The sequence below is a fragment of the Xiphophorus couchianus genome, chromosome 6 (genome assembly GCF_001444195.1).
Source record: "Xiphophorus couchianus chromosome 6, X_couchianus-1.0, whole genome shotgun sequence".
Classification (NCBI taxonomy): Eukaryota; Metazoa; Chordata; class Actinopteri; order Cyprinodontiformes; family Poeciliidae; genus Xiphophorus; species Xiphophorus couchianus.
This window is the reverse complement of record NC_040233.1, coordinates 19,920,841-19,938,002: the sequence shown is the minus strand read 5'-3', so window position 1 is coordinate 19,938,002 and position 17,162 is coordinate 19,920,841. Positions and strand designations below refer to the sequence as shown.

General features: G+C 36.6%; 1 protein-coding gene across 1 annotated transcript; it reads right to left on the bottom strand.

Annotated features, from left to right (window-relative positions):
* Positions 1–411: 411 nt before the first annotated feature.
* Positions 412–12,400, bottom strand: LOC114145848 (uncharacterized). Its single transcript, XM_028019494.1, has 4 exons — positions 12,291–12,400; positions 12,025–12,116; positions 1,847–9,927; positions 412–1,210 (listed from the first exon to the last, which is right to left on the bottom strand). Exon 3 carries the CDS (start codon positions 9,870–9,872, stop codon positions 1,851–1,853), a length of 8,022 nt encoding a protein of 2,673 aa, XP_027875295.1. The 5' UTR covers positions 9,873–9,927; positions 12,025–12,116; positions 12,291–12,400; the 3' UTR covers positions 412–1,210; positions 1,847–1,850.
* Positions 12,401–17,162: the final 4,762 nt, after the last annotated feature.

Sequence of the window (17,162 nt, the reverse complement as noted above, 5' to 3'; positions counted from 1 at the left end):
TTCTTAAATTCAGTAAAAACAAGCTTTAAAATTTCATAATGAAACAATGACAATAGAAATGAAAATATATTTCCATTATACTACCAGACTGAAATATAAACAGTGATTTAATGTTATTACTGCCACCATAAACAAAATACTCAAAATATTCTGTAAACTGGTCAAAAAATACATCTGAATATTTGAAGCGGATATTTAGATAAAAAGAACAAAATTGATTACTTTAGCATATTAGACATTCAAAATACACTGCCACCTAACTAGTTAATTTGACAACCCCCCAAAATAAGTAATAAACTTACCAAAACCCCAGATGACTAAAAACTTTACTAAAATGTAATAAAACACAAAAAAGCTACACATGTTGCATAGGTATAATATATTGTAGTCTCTAACGTAACTTTTTTCCCCCCAGTGGCTGTATGCTTTTTATCAATAGAAAAGGTTAAGCAAGAAAATAGATGTTTCACCATTTTCAAGACTATAATCAGCAATGGCTACGTGAATTTACCTACATTTTGCATCTATTGTTTTTAGTTAAGATTTACAACAACAAAGAATCTATTCATGCCTGTATTTTGACTCTGATTCTGTTTTGAACACCCAAAAACCAGAGTTTCAGCACTTAAAACAATAAAACTATTAAAATATTTCAAGAAAGAATTACTTTATCTAAGCATCATGTCTATGTTTTTTTTTTTTTTTACCATTTTCACAATCAGATGTTGTTAAAATTCAATAGTTGCTAAAATTCAGTTGTATAAAGTCATAACAAAATAAAACGATAAAATGTGAATATTTTGAGGAGTAAAATCAAATGAATTTTTACTTTTTACTCTATGGGAAAAAATCTCTAGTGGGCAAAAATGATATTTCACAATTAACTTCAGAAAATGACCAAAAGTAAATTATTCAGCTTGTGTAATATTACAGCCAAAATGTTTTGCTTGGCTTAATCTAACTTCCTAAGAGACAACTAAGAGAAACTTGATAGAAAGCATTTTTTAAAATAAAAACTATACTATTGTTGAAATCAGACAAAAGGGACATCTGCAACAGATATGAATTAAAAATAGCCCCAATTTGCCTGTAGAATTTGTTTGACAGTGTAATATTGTCAATAATCAAAGTCTCTCTTTGATGATCAGGCAGATGGAAGTGATGTGTAGTTTCGATTCTTCTCGTTAACCAGCATCATCCAGAGTTTTCACTATGCAGGAAAAAAACACACTTCAGTCAGTTAGGTAATACATGAAATAAATGTTCATATAAACATTTAATTGTTAAGCCAAACACATAATAACAGTCATAAAATATTATTGAAATATTGCTATGCTGAAATAGATGATTTATCATTGGTAGGTCACCAGATAAATAATACTGGTGAAATTGTTTGTTTTTCACACTGTGCCACAAAAACAGCCATCAAGCATAAAATTTTAAGTACGTCATGAATTTAAATGATTATTTATATAGAAAAGAAGGTTTTTTGTGTTGTCTTTTTACACTTGATAGATGGAGCAATATGATCAATCTATATGTTTCATTTTGAAATTTATTTTTATGTCTATTGACCAGAGAAATTTAACGAATTTTCTAGAAGTTTTCTTCACATGGAGTTTCAGAAAATGTCATAGTGCAACAATGTAAAATAATAATGTAAAAGACTAAAGAAATTAACAGTAAATTATTTACAAAAGTTTGTTTTTCTTCCACCCACAGTATAAAAAAAACATGAAAATTAGATGAATTCAGAATTATAAATGTCTCTTTTACTGTAAATTTCTAGTTTACTCTTTTTTGTGAGCAAATGATTGTTTGAAAGAACATAAAAAAATATTCTTACCTCTTCATGTCAGGACGCTGGACACCTGTTTCCTGTGTGGATCATTTTTATCCTTGTAGCCCTGGGTGTTGATCCACTGTGTGATTGTTGTTTGATGGTCATTTGTCATGACACCCTTGCCTTGAAGCAGGCTGTACCATTTCTGCACCATATGTGTACTGTTTTCTTGAAAACTCTTCTCAAACATGGCAACCCGGGTTTTACTCTTCTTGTTTTGAACATTCTCGGTGTCAGTCAGCTGGCATCTGAACATTGCACTGAATGTCATCAGTTTAAAGGTTCCAACAACATCATCTTTGCTTATCATGGTAGCTAAGCATGATTTTAAAGCTTTTGGCTCTGGAGAAGATATATCATCAACTACATCTTTAAGGCTGCGATCAGTTGGTAACTTTTGGCCTTCTTGTTTCTCCACACCAGAAGTTTTGCTGGTGTCTGAGCCAGACAGATATTTTCTCGCTTGCAACATTGCCACAGCCAATTTGCTCTTCTGGTTCAGTTTGTTAGCTTCCACTATGGTATTGTTTGAAGGCTGCTGATGTGCATTGACGGCTTTTTCTACTGCTGGAATAGCTGTTTTTTTCAAATATCCTTTGTACTTTTCAACCGTTCCAGTTATTTTCTGCAGCAGGGTTTTGTTTTCCTTTATAATTCTTTCTGGTCTACCTGCCTCTGCCATGTACCAGTCTCCTCCTCTGATTGTTTCGGTTAACTCTTTGCGCTTCATAAAAGGTTCCCATTGCCCTGGTTGTTTGAGGAGCATGTTGACCTCCACAGATCTCAGGCGGTTTGCTTCAGAAGCAATCGCTGAATCACTGGCTTTTGGTTTCATGCCTCTTGCCATAGCATGGAACAGAGAACTCTTTTCTTTGCTGTCTATGCTCACTGCCTTATTGTCGATGAACACATCATAATGACCGTTAGGGTTTTGGGTGCTCTTTGGCCTGTAGATCAAAGTCACTGTTTCACTGGCAGATATGGTGCTTGGACTAACTTCCTGCATTTTGGTGAGTTTTCCATGCTTGTTTTCTGTAAGAATAACAACTCTAGTACCAGTGGCTTCAGACAGGACTCTGATATCAAGAATAGTACCAGCAGCTTTGTTATTCTTGATCTTTTCAGCATGTGATCTTGTGAGTTGACCAGCATTAGCTGAAAGTTTTGCATTTGGATTTACTGGCATATTTACTATGTAGTTGTTGAGTTGTCCAGCTTTAAGTTTTTCCTCTGTCCTCTCACTCTTTAAGCCGGATTTGACATGTCGCCTGATGGCCTCATGTGCTTCGTTCTGTGCACGAGAAACAAGGTGACTGAAAAACTTCTGATTAAACACCTCTACCAAGGCATCAGCCAGTAAAGTGCTGAGGGTGTCAGCCAAGTCTTGTTTGAATATTTTCAGCATGTCAGTTTCTGAGAAAGTTAGCTCATTTCGCTTCACTTTCAAAGGTTTTTCTTTGATAAAAGTGTTCAGTTCGTTCTCAAAGTTTGAGAAAAACTTGTGGGAGAGGGTGAGTACTTCACCAATAGCATCTCCTGCAAGAATAAGATGGTGGGTAGTTTGAATAGCTGTCAAAATTACACGAGTTTTTCCTTTTGTGCCTTCTGTTGCGCTGTCAAGCACTTTGATGATTGATGAATTAAGCTTGTTCTGCCAACTAAGGTCTGCATATAATGGTTGTAGTGCAGTATTCCCCAACTGTTTGTAAATGGAAAGGAGGTCTTTCTTTCTGTCTTTGTCTTCCAGGACCTGGCGCAGTTGGTCTTTATATAGAAGATCTAACAGTATAACATTATCCACCAATGTAGCCAGGGGTTCTTTTTCCAGGTTGGTTTTCACATCTTTAACAATTCCCTTTGCTATCTCATCTTTGATGCCTTTTAATATTTCTTCAAGTGCTTTCTCTTCTGCTTTCTCAAGTCCGTAAAACAGTGTTTCCTCAGCAATTGTTTTTACTGTATGTTTTAAAGCATTTTTCATGTTTGTCTTTGTGACGGTGCTTAAACTCTGTTTTGCCTGTTTGGATAGAAACTTTGGCAATGCCTTCAGTTTTTTACCTATGGCTTTGATCGCTGCTTTGGCAGCCTTGAATCCCTTCGAAATTAGTTTTCCAACTCCAAATGATATTATAGAAACACCGATGGAAATGGCTTTTCCGATAGCCCATTCTTTCCAGCTGAACTCTCCTGTCACCATGGCTGTAATACCTTCAATGCAGTCAGATATTCCTTCTGTGATGAGACCCATTCCGATTTGAGCCAAGGTACCAACTGTAAATACAGTGAGCAGTGCTCCAGCAACAATCTGCAAAACTCCAAGCAAGAAAACCACCAGTCCCTCCCAGCAGAAACGAGGCTTCTCCTCAACAGAAAATACATATTTTAGACCTCGACTGTAGAGGTTATCAGCTTCTAACTGGAGAGCTTCATCAGCATCCGACACCAAGGAGAAAACAGGGGATTTTTTGACTATTGCGTCCCTCCCTCTTTCTTTGATTTCATCAATCTTTTGGATGGCCTCAGTGATGTTTTTATCAAAGAACCTGTACATGCTGCACTTGGATGTCATCTGTTTTTCAAGGCTGGATGGTTCACCTTTGCCTGAGTCCACAGTGGCCATTTTAATGAACTGCAAACAGACAAGGCATTCTTCACTCAGATACTTGAGGGACTCTTGTGCCTTTTGCAGATCTTCTTTGGCTTGAGTCAGGTAGTCTCCCTTTGACAGTTTAATAGTGCAGTATGCGTGACTGTAAAAAGCGATGGCTGCCCAACTTTTATCTTGTTTCATAGCTTTATCAAACAGCCTGGCACTATTTTCCCATTTTTTATCATCCAAGAAAATGTTTCCAAAATTGATGTAGTGATAAATGCTTGAACATGGGGAAGTTTGAGATGAAGACTCTTGCCTTGCTACGGATAAATCCTTCTTTAGACTTTGGTGAAGTTCACTTTTCTTCTGGTGATCGATGTCTTCTGATTTAATTTGCAGCCAGATCCCCCAGAACTCATTCATGATGGCAACAATAACTTTTCTATCATCTCCATCTGTTTTCTTGTAAATATCATGAAGAGTCTCACAGTACTCAGAAAACAGCTCCTCACGTAAATTCATCTCAGAAACGTCATTCATCATTGAACTTATCCTTTCTGCTGCAAGTCTGTCCCTTGTGCTTTTGGCTTCCTCCAGAGACACAGCTGACTTGAAGTCATACTGCAGGTGTTCAGTGCATGCAATGATCTGAGCAGATCCAGGTTTCCCTTTTCGTGCTGTTCGACCAAAAGCCTGGAGTTCTACTCTGGTGTTTTCAGAGAGGAAGGAGAGGATAACAAATAATCCTCCATTACTGTTCACCTTTTTGGACACTTTAATGTCAGTGCCACGCCCAGCAAGGTTTGTGGCAACAATAACATCCCCAGACTCCAGCTCCTTGTCTATTTTGCTCAAACTTTCTTTATCACTGCGACTGTAGAGGATGATTTCACCTTTAATGCTGCTCTTCAGTTCTTCATAGATCTCTTTGGCTTTGTTGATAGTTTCACAGATCACCAGGGCGGCTCTTCCCTCTCTGTATGAATTTGAGGAAATCTGAGACATGACAACTCCTTTTATTTCTGATTTCCACTCTTTCGAAGTTTTTGTCAGAGTTCCTTTGACCTCATATAGTTTTTTCCTGTTGAATGTTGGCATTCTGCATGCAGATAGACTTGGATATAAATCCTGCAAAAACAGAATGTCCTTTTCAGTACCAAGAGTTCCTGTAGTTCCATATATTTTGCCGTGGTACTTTTGAAAAAAGGAGATGTTAGAAATGTAGTTTGTCACTGCTGAAATTGTGCTCAGTTTGACTTGATGCTTAATCTCCACAAACTGCTGCAGACCATCACCCCATTTCTTATTCAGTTCAACGATGCCAGTGGATCTGAAGTCTACTGGACAGATATTCTCATTTTCTACAACATAGTCCCGTCCTTCCTGCAACTGCTTTGCCAGAAAGGCATTCTCCACCCACAAAGGCATTTTGGTCTCAATGAGATTCCTCAAGAATCCAGGAATGCTGATTTTGTCTGTATTATCTGTGCATGGAGTGTACTGAATCTTCTCTGAGATTAACTCTGCAATGGGCTTGATGAGGACTTCTTCTGAGTTGTAGAGAGGACAACACAATCCTTCATCCAAGACAAGAAACTTTAGGTCTGGTATTTGATTTGTGTTGTAAGGACTGAGTTTTCTTGGACAAAGCAGTCCTTCATCATTTAATGTGTAAATTGTAAAACCGTAGGGGACATACTCCTCCATTTCTTCAAAAAAACTTATCACAGCATCTTGAGTCACAATTTTCAGCTTTTTAAGGATATCATTCTTGTCTCCCTTATGGATGTCCTCTGTAAATCCTTGTGGTACAGTGTTGGTTTCTTCTGCAATATGTAAAATATCCAGCGGATCATTTATTTCACTTTCTTCTGTGTTTATTGAGTCAAAGATGGCCCTGAAGAATGAAGCAGGTGGACCCTGGACAAATGTCTGGTTTTCTGATGACAGAAAGCCATACTGCTGGACGTGTCCCCAGATCATTGCTAGAATAGTATTCAGGTGCTCCATGGATACCAGGGGACTGGACAGGTAAGTGAGCTGCACTCCCTGATCCAACAGCAGAGAATCCACTTCATCAATGATGATGCACTGATAGCTGCGATCAGGTCTCACATCTTTCATCTCAAATATCTGGCGAAGATGATCAGCAGCAAAGGTTTCAATAGTTCCATAGATAATGTCTTTTTGGTAGCACTCCTTTCGACTGCTATCATCAGTTTTATTTGTGTTTGTGTCAACAGTAATGCCAAAGTACTTGTAGAAGTTTTCCCATTCTGCCGCATCTCTTTGACACAAAACTGAAGAGCTGGACACCACATCTACCTTTTCACCCCTAAACACACGCAGTGCCGCAAACATTGCAATAACACAAGACTTTCCTTCCCCAGTTCCCATTTCCAGGAGTTTCCCAGTGTTGGACAAGGCCAAGAGGCACCAGCTTATCATCTGAGTGGCTCTGGGGCAATACTTTTTGTCAGCATTAACAGCATTGCATAACACTGCCAAGACCTCCTGAAGATCAGCTATTTCTGTGCTGTGGCTGAGTTGTTTAACCTTTTTTATGTCATTATATTTTTTGATTTCTTCTTTTTTGATGAGTTCTGTCACATGAGCAACTATCTTCTGTGATTTGTTCAGTGTTTCTTCATCAATGTCTTCCATCTGTCTTATCTCATCAAAAAGGGTACCAATGGTTTTCATTTCCTCATTTCCAAGGCTTTTCCCTAAATGCTGGATCAGATTTTCTGTTTTATATGACTCTAGTAAACTAATGACAGATTGATTTTTCTCATCTGTCCACTTGGAAGACACCCTATATGTTTCCATCAAATGTAAAATTTTCATGATTGAAATGCATCCCTCACCATGATGGTGATTGATTAATGCTCCAAGAAGGTTGAGGAGTTCCAGTGGTGACCAAAGATGTTTGTCTCCAAGATTTGAAACCATTTGAAAGACTTCAGTGGTTTCTTTACTTGAGGCTCTAATTTGCTCTGAAGATGTCAAAATGCTGTCTAAGCACCATGTTTCAGCAGTGGACGTCATACTTTTTCCACCTTTAGTTTCACTGGTAACCACTTTGAGGAGATTCTCAAGAAACGTCAGACAGAACATGTCTTTAGGAAGAACTTCCTTTCCACTAATCTTCTTAAGGATTTTTACAATTTGTGCTTCTGTGCTTGGACTTTCTTTTAAATTTGACTGTAGAGCTTGAAAAATGGCCTTGATGAACCTCTCTCTGTCTTCCATGTTTTCTGATCGTAATCTTCCCATGAGGTTTTGCAGGGCTTCTGCAGAACAAGCAAGAGATTCGCTATCCTTGAGCCTTGGCAGATCAAGAGTTTGTGATCCAATAAGACATTCTTCTTCAATGATAAATCCTCGTATGAAATGAGGAATCTGAGTTTCAATGACCTCTTTCCAGTACATGAAATAGTCAGACACAAAGTCTTGAAGTGTACCATAGACGACATCAGCTTCATAGATCGTCATAAAAGTTGTGTCAGTTTGTTTCCTGATATTTGTTCTGACAGATATTCCAAGGTTTTTGTAGAAATCAGACCATTCCTTAACTTGAGTTTCAGTGTCATTGTCAGAGTTTAGCATAATGTCCACTTTGTTCCCCATATAGAATTGTGCTGCAGCAAACAGGGCAATGACACATGGATCTTCAGAAGAAACCAGTTGTGGTATGTTTGTCTTCCCGGTTAGCACCAGCACACACCACTGCACCATGTGTTTCACTGTGGGCCACCAACTCTTTGCATCAAAAACTGCTTTGCAGAGTTGAGACAGACAGTTCTGCAAATTCTTTGTATCAAAAGTTTCAAAATTTAAAGATCCCTTGGGAGCATTTTCTGAAACCTGGAAAACACCAGTGATTACTGTTTTTATCTCATTAATCCTGGAGTCATCCAACTTCTGTGACATTTTTATGTTTGCTAGAGCTGCATCTAGACTGCTTTCATCCCTCTTTTTGAGAATCTTATGGAAATCCTGATAGAAACTTTCTGAATTAGCATTTTCAAGAGCCTGAATAAGAGAGTGTCCAGAATCATCCATCCAGCTTGGAGATATGTCATAAACCTCGACCAACTTTAGGACTTTTGCTACTGGAACATCTTCAGTGCATTTTAATGAGAGTGCTTTGAGCAGATTCACTGCCTCCATTGGTGTCCATTGGTCTATTTCTACAAGTTCAAGGATCATCTCAGTTGATGCAGAGTGGCTCTCTTTACCATTCAGATTGACAAGAGCCGACATTAGAAGTTTCAGACATTGAATTTCCATTTTTAAGATACATATAGAGGCTTTGCCAACTGTACCATGCATTGATGAAATAAGGATGTTCAGGAACTCAATTGCAAAAAGCTGCTCCACAGTGAGCTCTGCCTTGGCCCATTTCTTTGCTATAATGACTGCATCAGCATCAGATTTGTCCTTGTCACCGATGTAGCACATCAGAGTAAGATACAAGGCTTGGGTCAACTCAAGATTCTCAGAAATATTGGATGCTGATTGGCTGAAGGACCCAACTAAGGACTGCACATGATTGGAGATATTTTCTCGAGAGACCTCTTCTGGTATCTCTACAGACAGCGCACACAGCTCTGTGATGTACACCTGAGCATGCTGCAGGGTGCTGCCAGATGGCGGATCATTTATCCATTCATCAAACAGGAGTGTGTCCAGAGCTGAGAGGATCTTGCCCAGCAGATCGGCTTTTGGAGCAGTGAGAGTGAGATCAGAAGCTTCTATGTTACATTTCAGAGAGATAATTTCTAGAAGCTCATCTTTGCCCCCGTAAGATGTATAATCAGCTTCAAATTCATCCATGTACCCAATCAGAACATTATGCTTGGACTGCTGCTCTTGCCTATTTCTCTGTTGTTTCTCATACTGCTCTTTGGCTCGTTCCTTTGATTCTGATATTCTTTGACTCAACTCCTCTTTCTTTCTCTCCTCTTCTTTCCTTTGTTGTTCTTCTTGTCTTCTTCTCTCCTCCTCTATTCTTTTTCTCTCTTCTTCTGTCTTTTTTTGCTCCTCTTTCCTCCTCTCCTCCTCCTGTCTCTTTCTCTCCTCTTCTCTCCTTCTCTCTTCCTCTTTCCTTTTCCGTTCCTCCTCTCTCCTACGTTCCTCCTCTCTTCTCCTCTCCTCTTCTCTCCTTCTCTCTTCCTCTCTTCTTCTTTTTTCTTCTTCTTCCCTCCTGCGTTCTGCATCTCTGATCGGCTTATAAAAGCAATCTGGACACTGGTATAGATTATTATAGCCAACTTGTCTGTAGTATTCCCCTCCATTGAACACGTGCACATGCTGCCCATGGATGACATCTTGTCTTAAATTATCGAAGGACCGACATGGAGGCAAGACTCTGTGACAGTTGTAGCACCTGAGGCTGTCGCCCATGTTTGCTTCTGATGGTACGTTTCCCATTTTTAAAATTTATTTTCAACTTACGCAACAGTCAGCTTGTGCAACAGGAGTCTACCTGAAAGATAACAAAAAAAAACATCTGTTACATTACAAAATCACATTTATAAATTGGTTTTGTGCAAAACCTATGTATGATATGCTATGATTAATTTGATACCGTCTCCAAAATACTGGCATTTGGCACTTGAAGCTTTTAAAAAACATTTTCGAAGACTCTTCCTCAGAGTCTTATTACGTTTTTTATTATCTTACTGGAAATAACATAGAGAAACATGTCAAATTCTGATGAGAAATCTCATAATTACAACTAGCACAGATTATTACAAAAAATACACCTTTTTTGTTATAATGTACTTCTCCAAAAACTAACTGATTCATTAAATAAACTAATATTGGTTTTTATCATTTTAAAACTAATATTAAATTTATTTGAATCTGAATGAAATAAATAATTTTCACATAGACAGCTTTGTCTTATTAAATAAAGAACTACAATTGTGTCAGTTTATACCGCACCCGGTTTGTTAATGCTGATTGAAGTGGGTTCAGGTTATTTTTTCATTTTTATGAAAAGAAAAATCTGTTTTATATTTTCAATAGAAAAAAGAGTTTTTCTTTCCATGGCAGGATGGGATAGTGCAGTTTGTGAGTCAGTGCAGAAGGTTTCTTACGGTGGCCGACAGGTGCAAATGCGCAGCAAAAGAGAAAACATGCAAACAAACAAAAAACACGCGCACAAATTAAATGCAGCAAGCAAAAAGCGAATAAAATGCAGCAAACAAAAAGAGAGACGCAAACAAAAAAGAAGACACCCCCGAATGAAATGCAGCAAACAAAAAGTGTTGAAAACGGAAGTGCTCCAGACCACTAGGGGGAGTCAAAGAAAATAGTATTCATTTCTATGGGACCAGATGCAAGATTCAGAGAAAGAAATTTGAAAGAAAGTAAAGGTACGTATTACTATATTTCTTTTCAGATACGCCGTCTTTTATAATATTACAGAATAACAGAATAATTTATGGGTAGCGTGATAGACTTTGTGTCAGTCATACCGTTCTGGGCTCGGTCTCGACTCTTTGACTCCCCCTAGTGGTCTGGAGCACTTCCGTTTTCAACACTTTTTGTTTGCTGCATTTTATTCGCTTTTTGCTTGCCGCATTTAATTTGTGCGCGTGTTTTTTGTTTGTTTGCATGTTTTCTCTTTTGCTGCGCATTTGCACCTGTCGGCCACCGTAGTTTCTTCACATGATGAAGCAATACAAAATAAAAAATGAACAATAGCATAAATTATGATGAGAGTAACTTACATACTGAAAAAAATGTTTTCCATTGTTAGACAAGCTTCACACACACTTGGACAAAATAGTTGGTACCTCCATGTTAATAACAGAAAAACCCACAATAGAGATCAAACTTTCGCAAAATCATTCAAAAGTGATTTATATCAATATTTTATTGTTTCCACTTTCTGGCTGAATTCAAACTTTTAGGAGCTATGGCACAAGAGTGAACTCATGTTTGTTTGGGTGTAGAGTGACTGAGGGATGTCCATGGCATTATTCTGCTACATCAGTAATAAAATGTTGTTGTGAAAGTTTGATGCAGAGATAATAGTTTCTTTAAAGAAATGCTTTCACTTTGCTCGCTAATATTTCATTAAAAAACAAACAAGCAAACATACTAAAAACCAGATAAAACACAAAGTAACAGTGAAACTTCATCTTATTGTGAGCATGTGTTAACATTTTATAGGATGTTGAAGATGCCTTTCTTATACAGAGAAACTGACTATTCAAAATAAGTCATGAATGATTAGTAAATCAGGAGGTTACTGTTTAGTAACAGCAAATATAAATGCAATATGTTCAAGTAAATATAAAGATGACATTTTTACAGGGATGTTGTCTTTCAGTCACATGATTTGTGGTTTGTTGCTTTGCCTTGAAGATTTTAAGTCTTTTAGCACATGCTACTGCCACACCCCTGAAAAAACAAATCTTCAAATGTATGGATGGCAATAGAAAACATATATTCTATACAGAGTGGAAAAGGCAATGGCAGGCTCTGTGTGAATAACTGGTTTAAAAAGGATTTACATCGCACTTTGCTGGACCTAGGATGTGTTAAAAAAATGCAAAGTAAATGCTTTTACCAGCAGATGGATTGGCTCAGAGCCCAGTAAGAGGATCCTTTGTTATGAAAGTGCAGTTTGACAAAAGCGATGACAGAAGCCACTTCACAGCACTGAAATGAGAGGAGAGGTAAATTAGCACAGGCAAATATTTGGCTGTGCTAAGTTTTCAAACTTTTCTTATTGCATTTTAGATAGCCTCACAACTTTGTTGATCTGCCAATGACAGTTTGACAACAACTTGCAATCATGCATTAAATTAAAATGATTTAATCATTTTGCAATACCTTCATCTGAAGTCTTTGAGCACAAAGCAGGTGAACTTGAACTCGAACTCAAACTCAAACACTCCCTCTTGTGTGGTGCATAGATCAGTTCGACGTCTGTATTTAAAGGACAGCCAGGTCCAACCACGCCTCCCAAGACTGTAAAATGACTTCTGTAATATCTTAATAGTGGCATATATTTTCTCAATGCAAATTCTAAAATATCAGAATAACTTTGATGTGATTCTTAAGTCTCTTCAAACAATAAAGCCCAAGTTTTGGTGGGTGTAAATCTATGCATGCTTTTTGTATGGATTAATTGCAGTCAAATATTACTGGATAATAATCCATATTCTGGGTTTAAATTTTAACAGATTTCTCGTTAGAGCCTTGCACAATTTAGGTAGAGAAAAAACTATGTTTCACAACTTTTTGGACTTTAGACAAGTTTACATTCAGGTTGAACTAGACATAAAGTCACCCGATCTGGGTATAAAGATAAAAGAACATGACAAGTTCTGAATCAAATAGTATACACCACTCCTTATTTGGAAAATACAGGATTTAGAGATTTTGCAATCAACAAAATCAGCAGTAGCTGATTGCTGATTTAGTTGATTTTGTACAAAAAAGCTGTAGAATTGACGTATATAATGTTCGGAGAATTTAAATTTTAATTCAGCTATGTGTTGTTCCATTATTTGTGGAACCTACAGGTAAGACTGCCAGTCAAGGTGTACAGTAAGTTTTGTACTGTAGGTGTACGTTTTGTATTTGACTTATGTAATGTCTTAATAGTGACATATGTCAAAAAGGTCAAAAGGTCTTTTGAATACCACCAAAAGCAGGCAGAATAATGCTAGTTTACTTGCAATTTTTTATCAATACAGGCCTACTTTAAACTCTGACCCTTTAAAGATGTTTGCATGTCCCTGCATAAAATCAAGTCCATGCATGAATGCCAGTTGGCAATTATACTAGCTAAAGGCTTTACACAAGACAAAATTCTTCTCACAGTTGGTCGGGCTTTGTGGCACCAGCTATTCCCCTCCAGGCAAATATTAGTGCCCCCGTTTCAACACGTCTCAAGGGAAGAAAGATGGGAAACTCAATATTCACCTTGTCATCTCCAGTTTCTAATAAACCCACTGTGCACTCACTGCCCCCAGCAATTCAGCTTGTTTTTTTTGGTTGCCTTATCTTTCTGTCCTGGAAACCCATCCTTCATGAATCTGTTTTTATGGGTCTGATTCAAACAAACACACATTGCCCTGAGAAAGAGGACTGGCAAGCATAAATGTATATTTTATGCTTGTCATAAAATACACTCCTTTCTGGCATATAATCAATAATCAAATTTGACTACTAGCACCTCTTTACATGTTGACTTTTATGACGTCTTTACGTATTTGATCTTTCAGCCAAAAGGTTGTAGTCTGCATGTTACATACATACCAAAACATAATCAGTATTTTGGACAATCTAAAGTTTTTAATGTTTCTACATTAAGCTGTAATTTAGAAACATTCCTCTCGAGTAACAGCTAACATAAATACATAAAATGATTGTTACTTTACAACTTGAATCATAATATGTAAAACCTTTTTTGACTTATGGTCTTGTGATTTTTGGCTGGTCTGTCTGACTGACTACTTGAGATAAATGTAGTTAAATGTATTTTCCCTCTTATGGAATCAGTAAAACTACTTTTTTCTGTGTGTTATAGAAAACATTTAACAAATTACATAGATTGGCAGCAGGACCTGAATCACTGAGCTTTATTTACAATGTGTTAAGAACCAAATATTAATTCAGTGACTTATTCTCACTAGTTTAATTTTCTCCTTTCATTTTTAAATGACTGGAATGATTAATATGTGCATGCCATCATTTTCTGGAAAATGATGGCATTAGAGGAGAGCCAGAACTATCTTCTAGGATGTAAAACCCATTTGACAAAGTAGTGTGATCCAAAGTTTCATAGCACTGAGATCAAATAGACTAAATCAATCTCAGTGTTGCTTTAGAAAGCCAAACTCAAAGGTGTCTGTAACTTACACAACCAGGACTGTAGCTGGCTTCCTGCAACTTTTTGTAATTAATTCACAGAGGAAAGGCAGCATGGAAGCAGGACAAAAGTTGCAAATTGAGCCAGTAATAAGATTAGTTTTCATAAGGACAAGAGCCGTTTTAAAATACAATAGACCATTGTCCTCTTTCCTCAAAGAGTTGTTAATTATTGTCAGTCCTTCTGGAATGCAGGTTAGACACCGAACAAATAAAGAGGGAGTTAATACTTTCAATAAACAAATAAAGTGTTTTATGTTGCCAATTAATGAAGTCAGGTCATGTAATTTGAACAAAGGGAATGAAGAACTCAAAACAATGAGAATCATCTTCAAAACTAGAGGAGCTACATTTACCCAGTTGTCATCTGGGTAACAAAGCAGGATGCATTAGAACAGATACAGATGCTGCTAATACTACTAAATATTACTTTGTGATTATTTTTGTTCATTTCCTTGTTCACCCCCTGCCCTGGTGACTCTTTTATATTATCCAGCATTGTGTCTTTCTACTTTCTTTGAATTATCTTTTTCCTCAGTTTATGTTGTGTCTTTCCATTAACACTTGAAAACAGCATATAACTTTTGACTATGAGATTGTATTTATAAAGAAACAGCCTTTGTTTTATATATTCTCAGGTTTTTAATTTTTGGAAAAAAATATGTTTCTAAGTTAAACTTAAAATAAGGAATGCTGCTCCTAAGCAACACCTATCCTACATTTACAAAATGATCACAATTTTGTCACAATTTATTTGGACAAATGCTTATTTTGGAAACATCTCTCTGACTGACCTATCTGACATAAATGCATTTCACCTATTTTTCATTTTATAAGTAAAACAGTTTTTTATTTCTATGTATTCTAGGAACTATTTGACCAATTTCATAATTCAGCGGCAGGATCTTTAGAATATTGAAAGTGTGTGTTAAGAGTGACTTATTCACTCTGGCTTAATTTTCCCAATTTTTTTTTTTTTTTACCAGATCCTTGGGTAAAACATTCAGTTGGTTATTTTTGATAAAGATCATGTGCTAATGTTATATTTAACATAAGTCGTTTTAATTCAAGCAACCTTGATGAAAATGATCTTGATGTGCTGAAGTTGAAAACTTTCTTAGCATAGCCCCCTTTTAAATGTGAAATACCTGCATATTCTTTAAAAACCTCTGCATGTCTCTGCACAAAAGAGGGTGCGTGACTGCAAGTCAACCATCATTAACTTTTACAGGCTGAGATACAGATACGGCTTACACAAGGACAAAATTCTTGAGAATCTATTTAGCTTTTATCACTCAGTCTTGCCCTTCTAAGGAAACAGCCAACCCCCTGTTTCAACAAGTGTGATATCAAAAGAGCCAGGAAACACAATCTGCTCTTTGTCAGCTCTAAACTATGTGGTAAAATAATTGTGACTTCACTTTCTCTTTCCTGGATCTGAAACTCCAAACTCCCCATCTGACAACTGGAACCACTTTAGGCTTTGACTTTCGGTAACTGATTTGCTCTGTTAACCCTGGAAGAAAAGGATTGAACTTTTAAATATGGAAGCTCCATAAAAACACTAAAACAACTGAAGGGGACCCATTATGCTTCCTTGAAACAATTTAGGATAGATTTATTGATTGTACATAACACATTGATTACCATTTGGTGACAAAATGACTCAATAATGCTCATTATTGAACAAAATGCTGCAAAAGGTGTTTGACTGAAAATTGCCATTAAATAAATAAGTGGTGTGGTAAATTGATAAAACTGAGAGATATGGACTGAATTTGCCCGTGTTTTCTCTCCTTTTTGTTTTTGCTGTGGTGTTCATACATGGTACCTTGGCAAACTCTCATACAATTGCATCTTTGCTTCAACATGTCTGAGTAAAAGAAGAAGAAAAAGATAATCTGACCTTGAGGATTATTACCAAGAATCGCAAATTCATGAGAACCACAATCTGTCACTATCTCTGCCAAATTTGAAATTAAAATCATATCTTCTCTGCTCCCAGTAATTATCTTTCTTTTTATTGGTTATTTTTTTCCACCTATCCTGCCTGTGTGGATTTGTTTCTGTGGATATGATTAAAAGAAAGCAGTGTGCATTGAGGACCACAATTTAAATTAAAAAATATTTAGTTTTCCAGTTTGCCTAGATAGGTTTCATGGGCTCCATAACCAACATCATTATGATGTGTTAATTATTGCCTTCTTCTGTTTTTATGAGGAAAGTAATCTGGATTCTTGTCTTGTGAAACAGACATGAACCTACATGTATATTAATTATTGTCTTCTGTAGTTTAGATAAGGACAGTAATATAGGCTCCTGACTGGAAAAACTGAGATATTTATTGAGAATTTTTGAAAGACCAGCATCAGCAGTCCATTTTTAATATTTAACTGCTGTACTCATAAATTAATAGATTCATATTATGTAATTTTAAGTTGAAAGTTATAACAAAAATGTTGACTTTAGGTAGCCGAGTAAAGTTTATAATAAAATATACATGTGTACTTACAGCCTCACAGTGATCCTAGTTTATCTTTTTAAATATTCCAAAGAAAAATAAAAACCAGGAAAAATTGGATAAACTGTGATTTGAGATTCCTTCACAATTCTTTTAATCTATTTTGTTAAATAAAGAACTTTGCAATGAAAAAAAGCAAACAGTTCTTATATTTTTCATATCAAAGCACACACACTACAAATTTCCTTAGGATAACACATCTTCTGGCAAGCAATAAACCACAAAGCTTTCTCCTTGATATTATTTAATAAACAGAAAGTTAAATTGTAGAGATTTATATTAAAAACTAAATACATATGTTGTGG

What these genes read in the sequence shown, in the direction of transcription:
- LOC114145848 (XM_028019494.1), bottom strand. Translation starts at nt 9,872, where the DNA reads ATGGGAAACGTACCATCAGAAGCAAACATGGGCGACAGCCTCAGGTGC.